This window comes from Sus scrofa, chromosome 4 (assembly GCF_000003025.6).
Source record: "Sus scrofa isolate TJ Tabasco breed Duroc chromosome 4, Sscrofa11.1, whole genome shotgun sequence".
NCBI classification, from domain to species: Eukaryota; Metazoa; Chordata; class Mammalia; order Artiodactyla; family Suidae; genus Sus; species Sus scrofa.
The window spans coordinates 111285929-111301963 of NC_010446.5; the positions used below are offsets into that span (position 1 = coordinate 111285929).

At 44.2% G+C, this 16035-nt stretch overlaps 2 protein-coding genes across 2 annotated transcripts in view; both read right to left on the reverse strand.

Moving 5' to 3' along the window:
* STXBP3 (syntaxin binding protein 3) overlaps nucleotides 1-8139 on the reverse strand; it is a 59914-nt gene extending 51775 nt beyond the window's left edge. Inside the window, exon 1 of the mRNA XM_021090106.1 lies at nucleotides 7920-8139. Within this exon, the coding sequence (XP_020945765.1) occupies nucleotides 7920-7968 (49 nt within the window). The 5' untranslated portion in view covers nucleotides 7969-8139. The remainder of the gene's footprint in view (nucleotides 1-7919) is intronic.
* Nucleotides 13429-16035, reverse strand: part of FNDC7 (fibronectin type III domain containing 7) — a 29194-nt gene continuing 26587 nt past the window's right edge. The window contains 1 exon segment of the mRNA XM_021090107.1: nucleotides 13429-14420. Coding sequence (XP_020945766.1) covers nucleotides 14389-14420 — 32 coding nt within the window. The 3' untranslated portion in view covers nucleotides 13429-14388.

Here is a 16035-nt window from a genome sequence, read left to right on the forward strand (position 1 = left end):
CTTTCTCTTTTTAACACCTTAGAAATTGCACTGTCCTATAGGGCAGACACTAGTCATGTGTGGCTGAAATGCAGCTAGCCAGAAGTGGATGTCCTACAAATACAAAATACATACCAGGAGTTCCTGTCCTGGCGCAGTGGTTGAGGAATCCGACTAGGAACCATGAGGTTGCGGGTTCGGTCCCTGCCCTTGCTCAGTGGGTTAACGATCCGGCGTTGCCGTGAGCTGTGGTGTAGGTTGCAGACGCGGCTCGGATCCCGTGTTGCTGTGGCTCTGGTGTAGGCCGGTGGCTACAGCTCCGATTCGACCCCTAGCCTGGGAACCTCCATATGCCGCGGGAGCGGCCCAAGAAATAGCAACAACAACAACAACAAAAAGACAAAAAAAAAAAAAAGAAAAACAAAATACATACCAGATTTCAAAGACTTGGTACAAAAAGAGAAATTTAAAATTCATTTTTTATGTTGATTACCTGTTTAAATGATAACATTTTGGATATACTGGGTTAAACAAAATATATATTTAAAAATTAATTTCATCTCTTTTTACTTTATTTAAAAAAAAATGTGGCTACCAGAAAATTTTAAGTTACATACATGGCTTATATTTTATTTCTACGAGATAGCACTGCCTTAGAATCTGAGGATACCAAGTCAGTCAGTGTTAGCATCTCAAAAATAAATGATAAAGAGATAACTAGTTTTGTGGATAGAGATTAGTGGTTATAGGTAAAACATGTTTGGAGGGGAATCAAAGGAAATCATAACAACTAATATTATAGAACTAAAAAGGTATTTCCTTTAACTATTAATGAAAATTATTTGACCTTATAATATCCATTTCTCTAGCATCCTATAGATATATCCCAAAACTCAATTCTCTTACTTTTGCTCTGCTTGCTCTATCCTCTTCCTCAGAGACCACATTCATCATCCAAGTTTCATCTATCAGTACAATCCTTCAATTTTCCAACTTCACTGAGATATAACTGACATATAACACGCTTTAACTCTAAAGTATATGTGTTGATCTGATACACATATTATTGCAATACAATCACCACTGTACTGTTAGTGAACACTTCCATCAACTCACATAAATAACTACTTCTTTTCTGGAGTAAGAACATTTAAGATCTACTCTCTTAGCACCTTTTTTTTTGGGGGGGGTCGTTTTAGGGCCGCACCTGCGACACATGGAAATTCCCAGGCTAGGAGTTGAATGGGAGCTGCAGCTGCCAGCCTATGCCACAGACACAGCCACATGGGATCTGAGCTGCATCTGTGATCTATACCACAGCCTACAGCAACAATGGATCCTCAACTCACTGAGAGAGGCCAGGGATCGAACCCACAATCCTCGTGGACACCAGTAGGGTTCTTAACCCGCTGAGCCATGACGGGAACTCCCACAACTTTGAATTATACAGTACAGTGCTACTATCCGTAATCGCGACGCTGTGCATGAGATGCCCAGAACCTGCCCATCTTCTAACGGGAAGTCTGTCCTCTTTAACCAACTTCCCCCATTTCCCCTAACCCCTAGCAGTGCTTCAATGTCCAAAAATCCTCTTCTCTCCTAGGACTTCATTCAATCACACAATACAGGTTTAAGCACCAATGTGCCTCAAATTGAGATTAAATACCCTAAGAACTGCTCTAGACTTCTCCATTTCTATGAGTTCTACTGTTGTTTTCTTAGTCATAGTCTTTGGCTATTTCCTCCCTCTCCCATTTCCTATAATTGGGCAGCACTGATTGCTCTACCTGGTGACCGCACTGTCACCAGCACTGCCTTGATTTACCTATCCCTGAACTACTGCAACAGTCTCCTACCTGGATTTCCTGCTCTCCACCTCCAATCCCTTCACCTTTTCCAATCCATTGTTTGCACTGCTGTCAGAGTCATCCATTTGTTCTATCAATATCCACCTCAAAACTCTCTCAAATGCTTACTGTTACCTATAGAATAAAACCTAGACTCTACCATCCGATATCCTTCATCAACTGGCCTCTACCTAATCTCTAAATTAGTCCTGCATCAGTCCAAACGCTACCTGATTAATGACCTACTAATACCAATCACCCTCTCTTTGCTCCTTCTGTTTCTCCAATACATAAAAGGAAATGTGTTTAAAACTGTAATGCCGGAGTTCCCGTGGTGGCGCAGTGGTTAACGAATTCGACTAGGAACCATGAGGTTGCGGGTTCGGTCCCTGCCCTTGCTCAGTGGGTTAAGGATCCGGCGTTGCCGTGAGCTGTGGTGTAGGTTGCAGAAGCGGCTCGGATCCCGCGTTGCTGTGGCTCTGGCATCGGCAAGTGGCTAAAGCTCCGATTCGACCCCTAGCCTGGGAACCTCCATATGCCGTGGGAGCGGCCCAAGAAATAGCAACAACAACAACAACAAAAAAAAAGACAAAAAGACAAAAAAAAAAAGAAAGAGTAAAACTGTAATGCCAAAGAGGATATGAAAACAGTGAAGGGGAAAATGAAAGGAGAACCAACAAAGAAGGATGCAGCAGCATCAAGGCTGAAATGTACTTGCACAACTATCTTAAATCAGAGAGAAGCTATTAAGAAACCTAATAATGACAATGCAGGAAAAACTCATTTGTATGGAAAATAGGAAAGGAATGGGTAAGAATCTTTATAAACGTAATCCCAGAGGTCTGGGGTAGAGGCAAAAGTAATACCTATTACTAGTTGAGTAAAAACAGACTGAATTGCGCCTGGGAAATACCACTTAAGGCTTTCAAAGTTCACTGTTTAAAAACTGGATAAGGCGTTCCCCTGTGACAGAGAAGGTTAAGGATCCGGCTCATAGTGCAGGTTCACTTCCTGGCCTGAGAAGTTCCACTTGCCACAGGTTTGGCCAAAAAAAAAAAAAAATTTACAAAAGTACAACATACAAAAACAGGACTATGTGTTGCCATTGTGGCTCAGAAGATTAAAGACCTGATGTTGTCTCTATAAGGATGCGGGCTCGAACCCTGGCCTTGCTCAGTAGGTTAAGGATCCAGTGTTGTTGTGGCTGTGGCTCTGATTCCACCCCTAGCCTGGAAACTTCCATATGCCACAGGTGTGGCCATAAAAAGAAGGAAAGAAAAAAAAAAAAAAAAAAAAAAAAACGAAAAACAAAACTGAGGACTACTATAAGACCACGTGAACATATACCAAGGCAAATGGTAAATTATTCCTAGGTAGAAATCTAACAAGTTCTATATCTATTCTTCAGGAAAATACAATTTAAGAGTCTGAAGGGTTCCTCTCTTAAACACAAGGATGTAAAGACAAAAAGCCACCACTGTAAAACTGCCTGATGGCAACATTAAGTCAAATAGTAGTTCCTCTGGGGGAGAGGGTGGAATTTGGCCTGGCAGAGGTTATGGGGTGCTTGGGAACATTCCATACCTCAATCTACGTGATAGTTACATGGGTAAAAATTCACCCAGCTGTACACTTAGCGTTAGTGCACTTTACCGTTATACTTACTGAAATTGAAAACTTTAGGATCAAGAAAATGACTTCCTTTCAGCACTGTTCTAATACAGACCCCAAACTGCTGAGGATGACTATTTGAGGAAGGAAAAAATATTTCATCTTTAATGGTTTCCGACTGCTTGAGAATGTCTAAACAATTAAGCTCCAACCTACCTTTTAGTCTTTGTCCCTCTATTTCTTGCAGCAAGTATTCTGTACTCAGAAAAGGGAATTATCCCCTCTTCCATAAATATCATATATTTTCATACCTTCGAGTTTTGGCTCAGATTTCCCCATCTGGTAAAATCCTCCTACCTTTCAATGTTACCTCCTCTTTTGAATCCTCCCTGATTTACTCCCAGAGAGGAAATAATTACTTTTTCTTCCTTCTCCCATGAAACTTCTTTTTTTTTCCTTCCTCTTCTTAGGGCTGCAACTGTGGCATATGAAGGTTCCCAGACTAGGGGTCAAATTGGAGCTGCAGCTGCCAGCCTACACCACAGCCACAGCAACATGGGATGCAAACTGTGTATGGACCTATGCCACAGCTCAGAGCAATACTGGATCCTTTAACCCACTGAGCAAGGCCAGGGATCGAACTCAAATCCTCATGGATCCTAGTTGGATTCTTCTTCTTTCATCTTTTTAGGGCCACATTCGAGGCATCTGGAAGTTCCCAGGCTAGGAGTCTAATTGGAGCTACAACTGCCAGCCTACACCACAGCTCACGGCAACACCAGATCCTTAACCCATTGATCGAGGCCAGAGTTCAAACCCACAACCTCATGGTTCCTAGTCGGATTCACTTCCACTGCACCACGATGGGAACTCCCTAGTTGGATTCTTTTTTTTTTTTTTTTTTTTTTTTTTGTCTTTTTGCCATTTCTTGGGCTGCTCCCGCGGCATATGGAGGTTCCCAGGCTAGGGGTCGAATTGGAGCTGTAGCTGCCGGCCTACACCACAGCTGCAGCAACATGGGATCTGAGCCACGTCTGCAACCTACACCACAGCTCACGGCAACGCCAGATCCTTAACCCACTGAGCAAGGGCAGGGATCGAACCCGCAACCTCATGGTTCCTAGTCGGATTCGTTAACCACTGCGCCACGATGGGAACTCCCCTAGTTGGATTCTTAACCCACTGAACCACAATGGGAACTCCTCTATCAGGTTTTTAAAAGTAGCTTTATAATTTACATACCATATAATCCATCCAAAGTGTACAATTAAATGGCTTTCAGTATATTCAGAGTTGTGCACTCTTCACCATATTCAATTTTAGGACATTTTCATTACTTCAAAGGAAACCTTAGCCATCATTCCCCACATCTCTCCATCCCCGCAGATGTAGGCAACCACTAATCTACTTTCTACTAATCTCTATAGATTTGCCTATTCTGGACATTTAATATAAATGGAGTCATATAACACATGGTTCTTTATGACTGACTTCTCATTTGGCATAATTTTTCCAAGGATCATCAAAACTATAGCATGTATCAGTACTTCATTTTTTTTTTTTTTTTGTCTTTTTGTCTTTTTTGTCTTTTTGTTGTTGTTGTTGTTGCTATTTCTTGGGCCGCTCCCGCAGCATATGGAGGTTCCCAGGCTAGAGGTCTGCAACCTACACCACAGCTCACGGCAACACCGGATCCTTAACCCGCTGAGCAAGGGCAGGGACCGAACCCGCAACCTCATGGTTCCTAGTCGGATTCGTTAACCACTGCGCCACGACGGGAACTCCACTTCATTATTTTTTATTGCCTAGTAATATTCCATTGTATGTACCAATGGTATTTATCCACTCACCAGTCCATGGACATCTGGGTTGTTTTGGCTTTTTGGCTGTTAAGAATAAGGCAGCTATACAGGGAAAACTATTTTACAGCTCACAAATAATCTTGTGAACAGTAAAAGCCTGCTTTACTCCAAAGAATTTGAGTTTACAAGAAAAGGAGCGGAAAATTATTCCCCTACACCCTTGCTTTATGATTAATTCCACTTGTAAAAGCTTAAGGGTAAAGTCTAATTAAAGCTGAGCCAATGATTTAAAAAAAAAAAAACAGAAGAATGCAGCAATAATAAGAGTTTTAACATCTGTCAAATAGAGGTAATAAATTCTCAAGTTTTAATATATGTAAAGAATTGTGCCTGGCATAGAGTAATTGTTCAAGAAACATTAGTTCCCTTTTCCCTACTTTGTAGGTAAACCGAACGGCTTTGGGGGGGGGGCTTTTTTATCTTTTCAGGGCCACACCCGAGGCATACGGAGGTTCCCAGGCTAGGGGTCTAATCGGAGCTATAGCCGCTGGCCTACACCACAGCCACAGCAACACCAGGGATGGAGCCCGCTGCCTCACGGTTGCTAGTTGGATTCGTCTCCGCTGTGCCGCAAGGGGAAGTCCTTTTTTTTTTTTTAAAAAAAAAAAAAAAAAAAAAAAAACAACTGAAAGCTACTTAGCTTTCTACCCAGACCTAACTATACTACCTATATAGTTAGCAGAACCTTTTCTCAGTCAAATGTGTGATTCTCCTACCTCTGAGAAGATGCCTTCATTTCTTTCAGACTGTCATCTTCTGCTGACAGAACTGAGAGGCTCCCCACTTCTCTTTTCTCTCCACTTACTTACTAAATGTGGAATGAACATCACCTGTCTTTTGGCTATGTTCCTACTTACACAAAAGTTCTAATAACTAATTTTTTAATCCTCATAACACCTTCCTTCCATTCAGTGTCCCATCTTCTTTATCTTACACGCCATCTGGATATCCTGGTGCCACCTCAGGTTCACAGCCCACGACGGAAAATTGTTATCTTTAAACGCTCCCTCTTGCCTAGTTTCCATGCCATCAACACCAACATTACTGCCATTAACCTTTTTCCTTTGCTAATAAATGCTGACCATAAGGACCATCTTGGAAATTACTTATAAAATACAATTCATTACCCATTTCCAACATATATTTACAATGTAATTCCCATTTACAATATAAATGTATTTAAATACCACTGTGATTTTAAAACATTACCAAATCTTAAAAGTAACCCATGCAAATTTTGAAAAACAAATTTCTAACTTTACAATTATCCAATTAAAAGAAATAGTTTCAAGGAGTTGCCATCGTGGCTCAGCGGTTAGTGAACCCGACTAGCATCCATAAGGACTCGGTTTCGATCCTTGGCCTCACTCAGCGGGTTAAGGATCAGGCGTAGCCCTGATCTGTGGTGTAGGTCGCAGATGCGGCTCGGATCCCAAGTTGCTGTGCTGTGGTGTAGGCCGGCGGCTACAGCTCCAATTAGACCCCTAGCCTGGGAACCTCCATATGCTGCGGGTGAGGCCCTAAAAAGACAAAAAGACCAAAAAAAAAAAAAAAAGGTAAAAAGAAAAAAGTAATAAAAATATTTTCATAACTTTTTTCCCTCTTTTATTTATACACTTGTTTTTAGTATCTGATGTGCTAATCACTATGCCAGTCACCAATTTGGAGTTTTAATTTTATACAAGGAATTCTATAACTCCCAGAAGTTTGTTAACTCAGGTGCTATTTCTGTTCCTTCTTCAAAGCTGGAGTCAGAAATACTAATTGGATGTTACTCCCTTTCCACCACTAGACCATAATTACTTTGAACGCAGCAATGCCAAACAATGATAGTTCTTCCTGTTTGGCAGTATTATTCCTTCTCTAACCTGACCGGTCTAGGTTTGGTGTGATATTTATGAAAGTCGTGGATGATATGGCAGAATATGAGTAACCAATAAGTAGTACAGTCCTAGCAAAACGGAGTGACTCGGAGAGTAGAAAGGAAAAGGTGGATGAAGGTACAGCTTTGCCCCGAGATTTAATCATTCCAGCGGTCCCTTCTCTTTAGAAAGTGGGCTCTTCTAGAAGGGAAGAGGGGTCTGTTTAACAGTGAGGTTTTGTTTTTGTCTTCTTAAAGGACAGATAAAGTACGGTTATAAAACCCTCCCTGATACTAAGACCAATAAGCAAGAATAAGCACTTTTCGGAAACCCAAGTGCGGGGAGAGTGGGAGGGACGAGAGAGAAAAACAGTGCTTAGATTGTCTCCGGTGGAGAGACATCGCCGACTGGTGGGGCCTCGACGCGGGCGCGGCGGAGGACCGGCGCCGGGGCCCCGGGCGGAAAAGGCCGGCCGGGGGCCGCTCACCCAGGGCGGGGCTTCGGGGCCAGGGCCCCGCCGAGCGGAGAGGGTGCCAGACGCCAGGGCCGCGTCCTCCCGCACCCCGCCCATCCCTGGTCCTGCCAGAACTGCGCTGGGAAGGAAAGCAGGAAGAAGTCCTAACAGGGACGTGGGCGCCAAAGCAACAAGTGGCCGCCGCGGCTCCCCAAGGGACTGCTGGTCTGGGGCAGGAACGCAAGGCCGGGCGCCACGGCCTCCTTGGCCTTCCCTCTCTCAGCCCCTGCCCCATCGCACTCACTCTGCCACACGACGCTCTTCAGCCCCCGTTCCGTCACCGGCGGCGCCATCTTTCCAAACACTGCGGAGCAGCCGCCGGCGCCTCCCACTCGCAACCTACTTGAGCTGAGGGAAAGGGGTCGGGCGGGCCCCGCCTCTAGCTGCGGGGGAGGCCCCGCCCACGCCCACGGTCCGCGCCCTCCGGTGACGTCACGGGCTCTGTAGGGGCTTCCCGCCCATCCCTAGACTGAGGCTGCGCAGTGCGGATGGACGCTCCTTGAGCAGTTGCGCGCCCCCTAGCGGGAGGCTGTCAGATGAATTTCGACGACCTGTGACGTCAGAAAACGAAACCGTGCCAACGGATTGGGAGCTAACAGCATCTGAGAAATTCCGGATTACACGTAGGGTACATGAAAACGGGAGGGAGTTCTGCACTTTGTGAAGCGATTTGTAATGGACTTCATTCAGTCGCCTACCGAATAGAAAATTTATCCTTCAAAAAGTTTATTCATCGTTCAAGGAGGCAATAATTGGGCAGAAATGTGAGGTGCCATCCAGTGTGCCCAGAACTGTTCAAGACTTTCAGGAACGTCAAATAAATGAGACCAGATTCTGAAGAATTAAAAATCTAATTAGCTCAATTCTTGATATGCTGCAGGTAGTCAAAAGTTGGTTAAGGAGTTCCTCCTCGTGGCACAGTGGATAACGAATCCGACTAGGAGCCATGAGGTTGCGTGTTCAATCCCTGGCCTTGCTTAGTGGGTTTAGGATCCAGCGTTGCGGTGAGCTGTGGTGTAGGTTGCAGACGTGGCTCCGATCTGGCGTTGCTGCAAAAAGACAAAAAGACAAAAAGACAAAAAAAAAAAAAAAAAAAAGTTGGTTAAAAAGTAAATGCCCTTGTGATGATAGTATACCTGTATGAACCAATAAAATAATTATCTATTCAACAAACAAATTCAGGTGGGAGAGGCTATCAATGCTTTAGCATTTAAAAGAAGGGAATTATTGCTGATTCAACAAAGGAGACAATTTAAGCTCAAACATAGCAAGTGTAGGTAGAGAGATCTATTTCCTGAGACTTGCAATCAAACTAATCACTCATGAATTGAATGAGTTTAGTTGCTGAGCCCCCCAAACTGTGACATAACCATCATAGACATTAACACAAAGTATGCTTTCTCACAGGGATTTGCAAAGAACCAATTTTACGTTATTTTTTTCTTTTTATGGCCGCACCTGTAAGTTCCCAAGCTTGTGGTCAAATCTGAGCAGCAGCTGCTCGCCTACATCACACTCAGGACACCACCAGATCTGAGCCACATCTTCAACCTACATCGCAGCCTGTGGCAACACCAGATCCTTAACCCACTGAGCGAGGCCAGGGATCAAACTTGTGTCCTCACAGAGACAGTGTAGGGTCCTTAACCTGCTAAGCCATAATGGGAACTCCCAATTTTCTTAATTCAACTTGGTCACATAGAGAAGTGTAAATGGTACTTACTATTAGTAATTATAATAGCTAACATTTACTAAAGCAGGCACCGTGCTAAGTGGACTATCTCATTGATCCTCAAAGCAACCCTTACAGACAAGGAAACAGGCTTAGTGAAGTCAAGTAGCTTGCCAAGGATGCACAGCTAGTGGTGGAGTGGGAAGAAGGATTAGCCTTGAGCTACGCAGAAAGCAAGGGAGCAGACTATGGGATAACCTCAGTTTTTGCTCTTTAGGAGAGAGAAAGCTAATGAAAAATAAAAACAGCCATAGGAGTTCCCACTGTGGTGCAGCATGTTAAGGATCTGGCATTCCTGATGCTGGGGCACAGGTCACAGCTACGGCTCAGATTCGATTACCTGGCTGGGAACTTCTGTATGCCATGTGTGTGTGTCTGGGGGCACAAAAAAAACCCAAAACCAAACAAACAAACAAAACCTGAAAAAAAAAAACAACAATGACCAAAAAAAAAAAAAAGATTATAAACAGCCACAAAATGGCTTTAAGCAAAACCTATGGCATGAATAGCTTTTCCACTTAAGGTTTATATAGGCTAAGGTGGAGCTCTGGCCTCTTTAAAAACTTTTTTTTTTTTTTTTTTTTTTTTTTGGGCTGCACCCTTGGCATTTGGAAGCTACCAGGCTAGGAGTTGAACCAGAGCTATAGCTGCCGGCCTGCACCACAGCCACAGCAATGTGGGATCCGAGCCGCATCAATGACCTACACCACAGCTCATGGCAATGCCAGATCCTTAGCCCACTGATTGAGGCCAGGGATCAAACTTGTGTGCTTATGGATGCTAGTCAGATTCATTTCTGCTGAGCCACAATGGGAACTTCTCAAACTTATTTTAAATGGGTTTATCTGCTTAGAATTTTAAACAAAGACACACATTACATTCGTCTTCCTTTTCAATTTTAAATCAGGAGTTCCTGTCATGGCGCAGTGGAAATAAATCCGACTAGGAACCATGAAGTTGCGGGTTCAATCCCTGGCCTCACTCAATGGGTTAAGGATCTGGCGTTGCCGTGAGCTGTGGTGTAGGTTGCAGATGGGGCTTGGATCCCTCGGTGCTGTGGCTTTGGTGTAGGCTGGCAGCTGTAGCTCTGATTGGAGCCCTAGCCTGGGAACCTCCATATGCCACAAGCGTGGCCTTAAAAAGCAAAAAAAAAAAATAATTACATCAGCTTCTGCTTAGTATAGCAGAATGGAAACCCCAGCCATAAGAAAAAGTACAGACTGACCTTCTGAAATGGAGCTCCTGGCTCTAGAGGCTCAAACCGAGATGGAGGAGTATGATGAGTCAAAGTGCCTCCATCCCTTACCCTTGAGGAGAATAACCAGGTGCCAGGGAGTGATACAGAAAGGCCCTGCTGGGTTGCAGGTTTGACTTGGGTCACAGGGGGTGTAGCTGTAACTCATGCCCCTGAAGGCCAGATTCCAAGGTAGCCCTGGGAGTAGTGGAGTTCGTGTTGGCTTTGGCAGCACATAGACATGGGTCTACATCTACCACACCTACAAACTCTGATTCTGCCTGGTTTTTTTTTTTGTTTGTTGGTTTTTTTTTTGTTTGTTTTTTTTTTTTGCCACTGCTCCTCTGCCTCTCTTAGTAGTGGGACTTGAAACACTTCAGTTTTATTGCATTTGTGTGTTGAACATGAGTGTAACATCTCAAACCTCACAGCCAGCTAACCAGATGATAATGTTTATTGCCATTTTACAGATGTGAAAACTGAGATTCAGAGAAGTGAAATCACGGAAGACTTCAAGATGCCTCTAAGAACCTGCGTCCTCATGTGATACTGGTCAGATTGTTTCCGCTGAGTCACGCCCTTACCTTTGTACTGCACTGCCTGCCCTCCCTCCCCTAGTTTCACATAACTTCCCTGAGCTGTCTCTCTAGTCTCCTCTAGTTTGTTTGGCTAAACAAACTGAACAAGGAATCTGAATTCCCTGAAAACAGCAGAATGGAAGATAAAATCCACCAACACTGGTCAGAGATAAAAATTTAATTTGTAGAGCAGATAAACAGCCAAAATAACCAAGGGGTGAATGTAAAAGTTCTTGGATTAGGACAGATCACTCACTCACCACCCTATTCCTAAGTCTACTTCACTAATAATTTATCACTTGATCATGATAACCCATAGGAATATGGTCTATATATACCACGGATTGGAGTTCCCGTCATGGCGCAGTGGTTAATGAATCTGACTAGGAACCATGAGGTTGCAGGTTCGATCCCTGGCCTTGCTCAGTGGGTTAGGGATCCAGCATTGCCGTGAGCTGTGGTGTAGTTCGCAGACGTGACTCAGATCCCACATTGCTGTGGCTCTGGTGTAGGCCGGCAGCTACAGCTCCAATTGGACCCCTAGCTTGGGAACCTCCATATGCTGTGGGTGCGGCCCTAGAAAAGACAAAAAAAAAAAAAAAAAAAAAAAAAAAATCACGGATTAGCAGGTGTAATGAATGCTGCATACTTACTTGGCTGCCTGGGAATTTGTGTTCCAACTGGTTAGCTGTGTGAACATGGATGAGTTCCTTGACCTTTCCAGGTCTCTTTTTCCTTATCTGTATAAAGGAATAATATTATTATCTAGTTCACAGGGTTATGATGAGAATGAAGTGAGTTTGTTGAAACATGTAGTATGTGCTGCATCCATGTTTTGGTTTCATGTCCACCCAACGTGGACCACATTACCTTCTGTGGAATTTTGACCAAAGCAACCCAGACATAGATGCCTAGATAAGTAGATGGCCACTTCATTTTATGTGTCCTCATATGTATTTATAAGGTGTGACATGTACCCGTTCCAGGCCTGCACTGTCCTAGGATCCTGGCCTTCCATCTGACCTTTGTCCTTGGCTCTTTGGCTAGTCCAGGCAGCCCTAGACACAACTCTATTCAGCAGGCATTACCCTGTCAGGAAGCGGGCTCAGCTGAACCAGAGCCTGGAATGCTGCTCCAGTCCTGAACCCTCCAGATCTTCTCTCCAAACTTCCCTCACTTGCCCTCTGTCTTCTGTTAAATTAATTAAATAAGGAGGCCATTAGCCTGGGGTGGTTCTAGTCCCTTAGCAGCCTTTGTAAGCAAGCCAAAACCTAAGCCTGTACGTGTCTCAAGTTTAAGAAACCAAAATCTAAGGACAACCAGTCATGACCAGCCAACTAGGGTTCCCCAAATAAGCCAACCCCTTAAACTATACCTCATCAAATAATATCTTTGCTTTGCTGCCACCTCATTTCTATAAACACCTCTCCCTACCCCCACCCCAACCCCCATCACCCCCAGCTGCTGTCAATGGAATGCACCTAACCATTTCTGTTTTGGTGCTGCTGAATTCAAATCAACTGCTGCTCAAATAAGCTCTTAAAATTTGTGATATGCTGTAGTTTATCTTTTAACACTTCTCAGCTTCCCATCACTGCAATTTTGCTTCAAGGAAGAATTCACCAAGCAAGTCTTTTAAGATTCCCAAACCTGACCACATGCCAGAATCACTTGGTGTGTTTGTTGCAAGTATAGATTCCCAGACTGGTCCCAACCCTGCTGAGTTAGAGTCTCCAGAGGTGGTACCAGGAAATCTATATTAGTGAGTTCCCCAGTGGATATGGATGCACCTAGCCTCACTCCTGTTCATTCACTTGTACTTAGGAATGAATGTGAACTAAACTCGGCCCTCCTCTGTGTGTGCTCTGTGATCCAACAAATTCCACTCTTCAAGATCTATGTCTTTGGCTTATTTCCTTTTCAAGTGTGGATGGTCTAAGGAGTATCTCTTATCAGGGACACCATCTTTCACAGAAGGAAAAGCAGCCACAGAAAAGGAAGTTCGCTGCTCCCTCCCAGGGTACCTCAAGCCGAATTCCATGCTCCAGTTCCCTCTGGGCAGAGTTTTATCCTTGTTCCCAGCTACAGACATTCTTGGCTCCACAGCTATGTTCTGGGGAGAAAACAGTTATGTGTGTGTTACACAAACCCCATTCGTACTATCTTTTAATAAAGTTACTGGCACTCAAAGGGCAAACTTTTTTGCATATCACAGATTTATATTATATATCATTGCCTTATCTGTCCAAGAAGCAGCAGCAGCAGAAGCTGTTAGTGTGAATAATTACAGTGTGAACAGGGGCTACAGCCAACAAGAGTTAGATCATCCTCCCCCTAAAAGATGCATGTGTGTCCATCTGCCATAATTTGAGGCTCTGGCCCTGGTTGTCCCTCCATCTGAAGCCTTTGCTCATTCAAAAGAATGACCACCACCCTTCCAGCAAAAGGCCAGCAGCTCTGCTTTCCCAAACGCTCACACACAAGTCTCATGACTCGATGCTCTGGCTTGGTGGAGTCTGCAAGCGGCTCAGCTTCCTCTTAACTTGAGATGACGGTGTTTGTTACTGCAGGTGGCGCTGGCAGCTGCTGCTAACCAACCTGGGCAGAAGTCCTGGTGGAGGTTTGCCTTGGTTGAGCACTGTCTCTGTGCGGTGGCTTGATTTCAACTTGTCCGGGAGTGGACGTTTTCAGCTCTTGAATGTCTGGAGGGCTCCCTGGCAAGTACTGGGGTTGATAAAACACTTATGAAGTGGGTGTGCTGAAGTGTGTGTAAACGCCGAAAGAATTTCTGATAAGTAGAAACTTAACATTTCCAGAGTGCTGGCTCACTCTGACAGCCTTCCAGAGGACTTTCCTGGATTCATTTCTCTACCGAGTGCTCTCTGCAGCAGATCTTGAGTTCCTATACAGGTGAGGACACACTTGACCTTGCCCTCAAGACGTGGAGTCAGAGTGGTTCTTCTGAAGGCCAAAGCATGTCCCATCCTAGAGGCGTTTGGTATTCTAATAGCTTTTTCCCATCTCTAATCACACTAACAATTGAAAAACCTTTGCAAAAATGTGGGAAGAATTTTTTCAAAGCAAAGAAAAAAAATTGCCTTTGAACCATACAATTTCCATTGAAACTACTCACTAGTCAAGTCTTTGTTTTTATCCGTGGTTCACTATGTCATTCTGCATTTCTCTTCCCTCTGTAAATCACTGAAAAGGCAAGGATGGGAAGAAGACACAAAATCCATTAAATATGCAGACACTTTCTTAAATTAAAAAGCCCTCAAACGTCTCTGAGATGTAAATTAGCATTTTTGTTTGAAATGCCATTTACTAGCGCTTTGCAGCAAGTAACCAGAACGTTAAGACAATGTGAACTGTTAAAGGCCAAGAAGAAATTGACCAAGGTTCTAACTGATCAGGGTTGTCTCTCTCCTGCTTCATGAGATGAATCCTCCCAAGAATCTCTTTGAGCTCAGACTACTGACCCAGGACAGAGAATGGGCCTCTCCATCCCCAGGCCTTTTATTCATTGAGCTGACTGTGGGCCTGTCATTGTCAACAATTTTATCTCCCTTAATCTTCAAAACATCTTATGAGGGGTTGTTCCAATGTACAGATGAGGAAACCAATGCTTAGATCGAATTGCAGCAACTTGCCTAAGGGTAAGAAATGCAGCAGGATTTAAACCCAGACCTGTCCCTCAAAAAAATCCACTTGTGCTTCTGAAAAGCTTCAGGATAATCCAAGAGTCAAGCAAGACAAAAAGTCTTAGACCAACAAGATTCCCAAGGCTTCTCTTAACAGATCTGGAGGCTCCATGTCAGCCAGGGACCTACTCTGATGAGTCCTATGTACAGAGAGGAGAAATGCTGATGCTGGACAGCAATTTAGAATCTCTCCCTTAATATGGTGAATGCCATATGCCATAGGGGACCTCAAATACTCTTTTTGAGAGTTTTGCATGATTTCTACAAGGATCAATTTTTTTTTTTTTTCTTTTTAGAACCACACCTGTGGCATATGGAAGTTCTCCAGCTACCGGTCAAGTCAGAGCTGAGCTGCTGGCCTACACCACAGCCACAGCAACACCAGATAAGAGCCGCATCTGCAACCTACACCACAGCTCACGGCAATGCCGGATCCTTAACCCACTAAGCAAGGCCAGGGATTGAACCCACATCCTCATGGTCACTAGTCAGGTTTACTCCTGCTGAACCACAATGGGAACTCCAAGGATCTGCTTAAAGAGAGGGTCAGATCTCAGGTTGATGACTGAAGCTTGCTAATGAAGGGAGACGCAACCGAGACAACCCAGAGGGACAGAGGAAGTGGAGAACAGTGACCTCGAGCAGTGCTTCTCAGACTTGGAGAGTCAGAATCACCTGGAAACTGATAGAAATACGGAGGCCCAGGTCTTACCCATTTCCACAGGCCTCGACCTCGACATCCTTTATTAGCTTCCAAGGAATTCTGATACACACCAAAGTTTGAGAACTACCACCTAAGCAGATATCCCCAAAGTTGCATATGCATGGGAATTACCTGGGATTCAGTAAATCCCGGTGGGGCCCGAGATTGTGCATTTTGAACAAGCTTTCTGGTGATGGTGATGAGTAGCAGGCACCACCAGAAACATTTTTTAAAACACATTTTAAACATTTTTAAAATGTTTTCAGGAGTTCCCGTCGTGGCGCAGTGGTTAACGAATCCGACTAGGAACCATGAGGTTGCGGGTTCGGTCCCTGCCCTTGCTCAGTGGGTTAAGGATCCGGCGTTGTCATGAGCTGTGGTGTAGGTCGCAGACGCGGCTCGGATCCTGCAT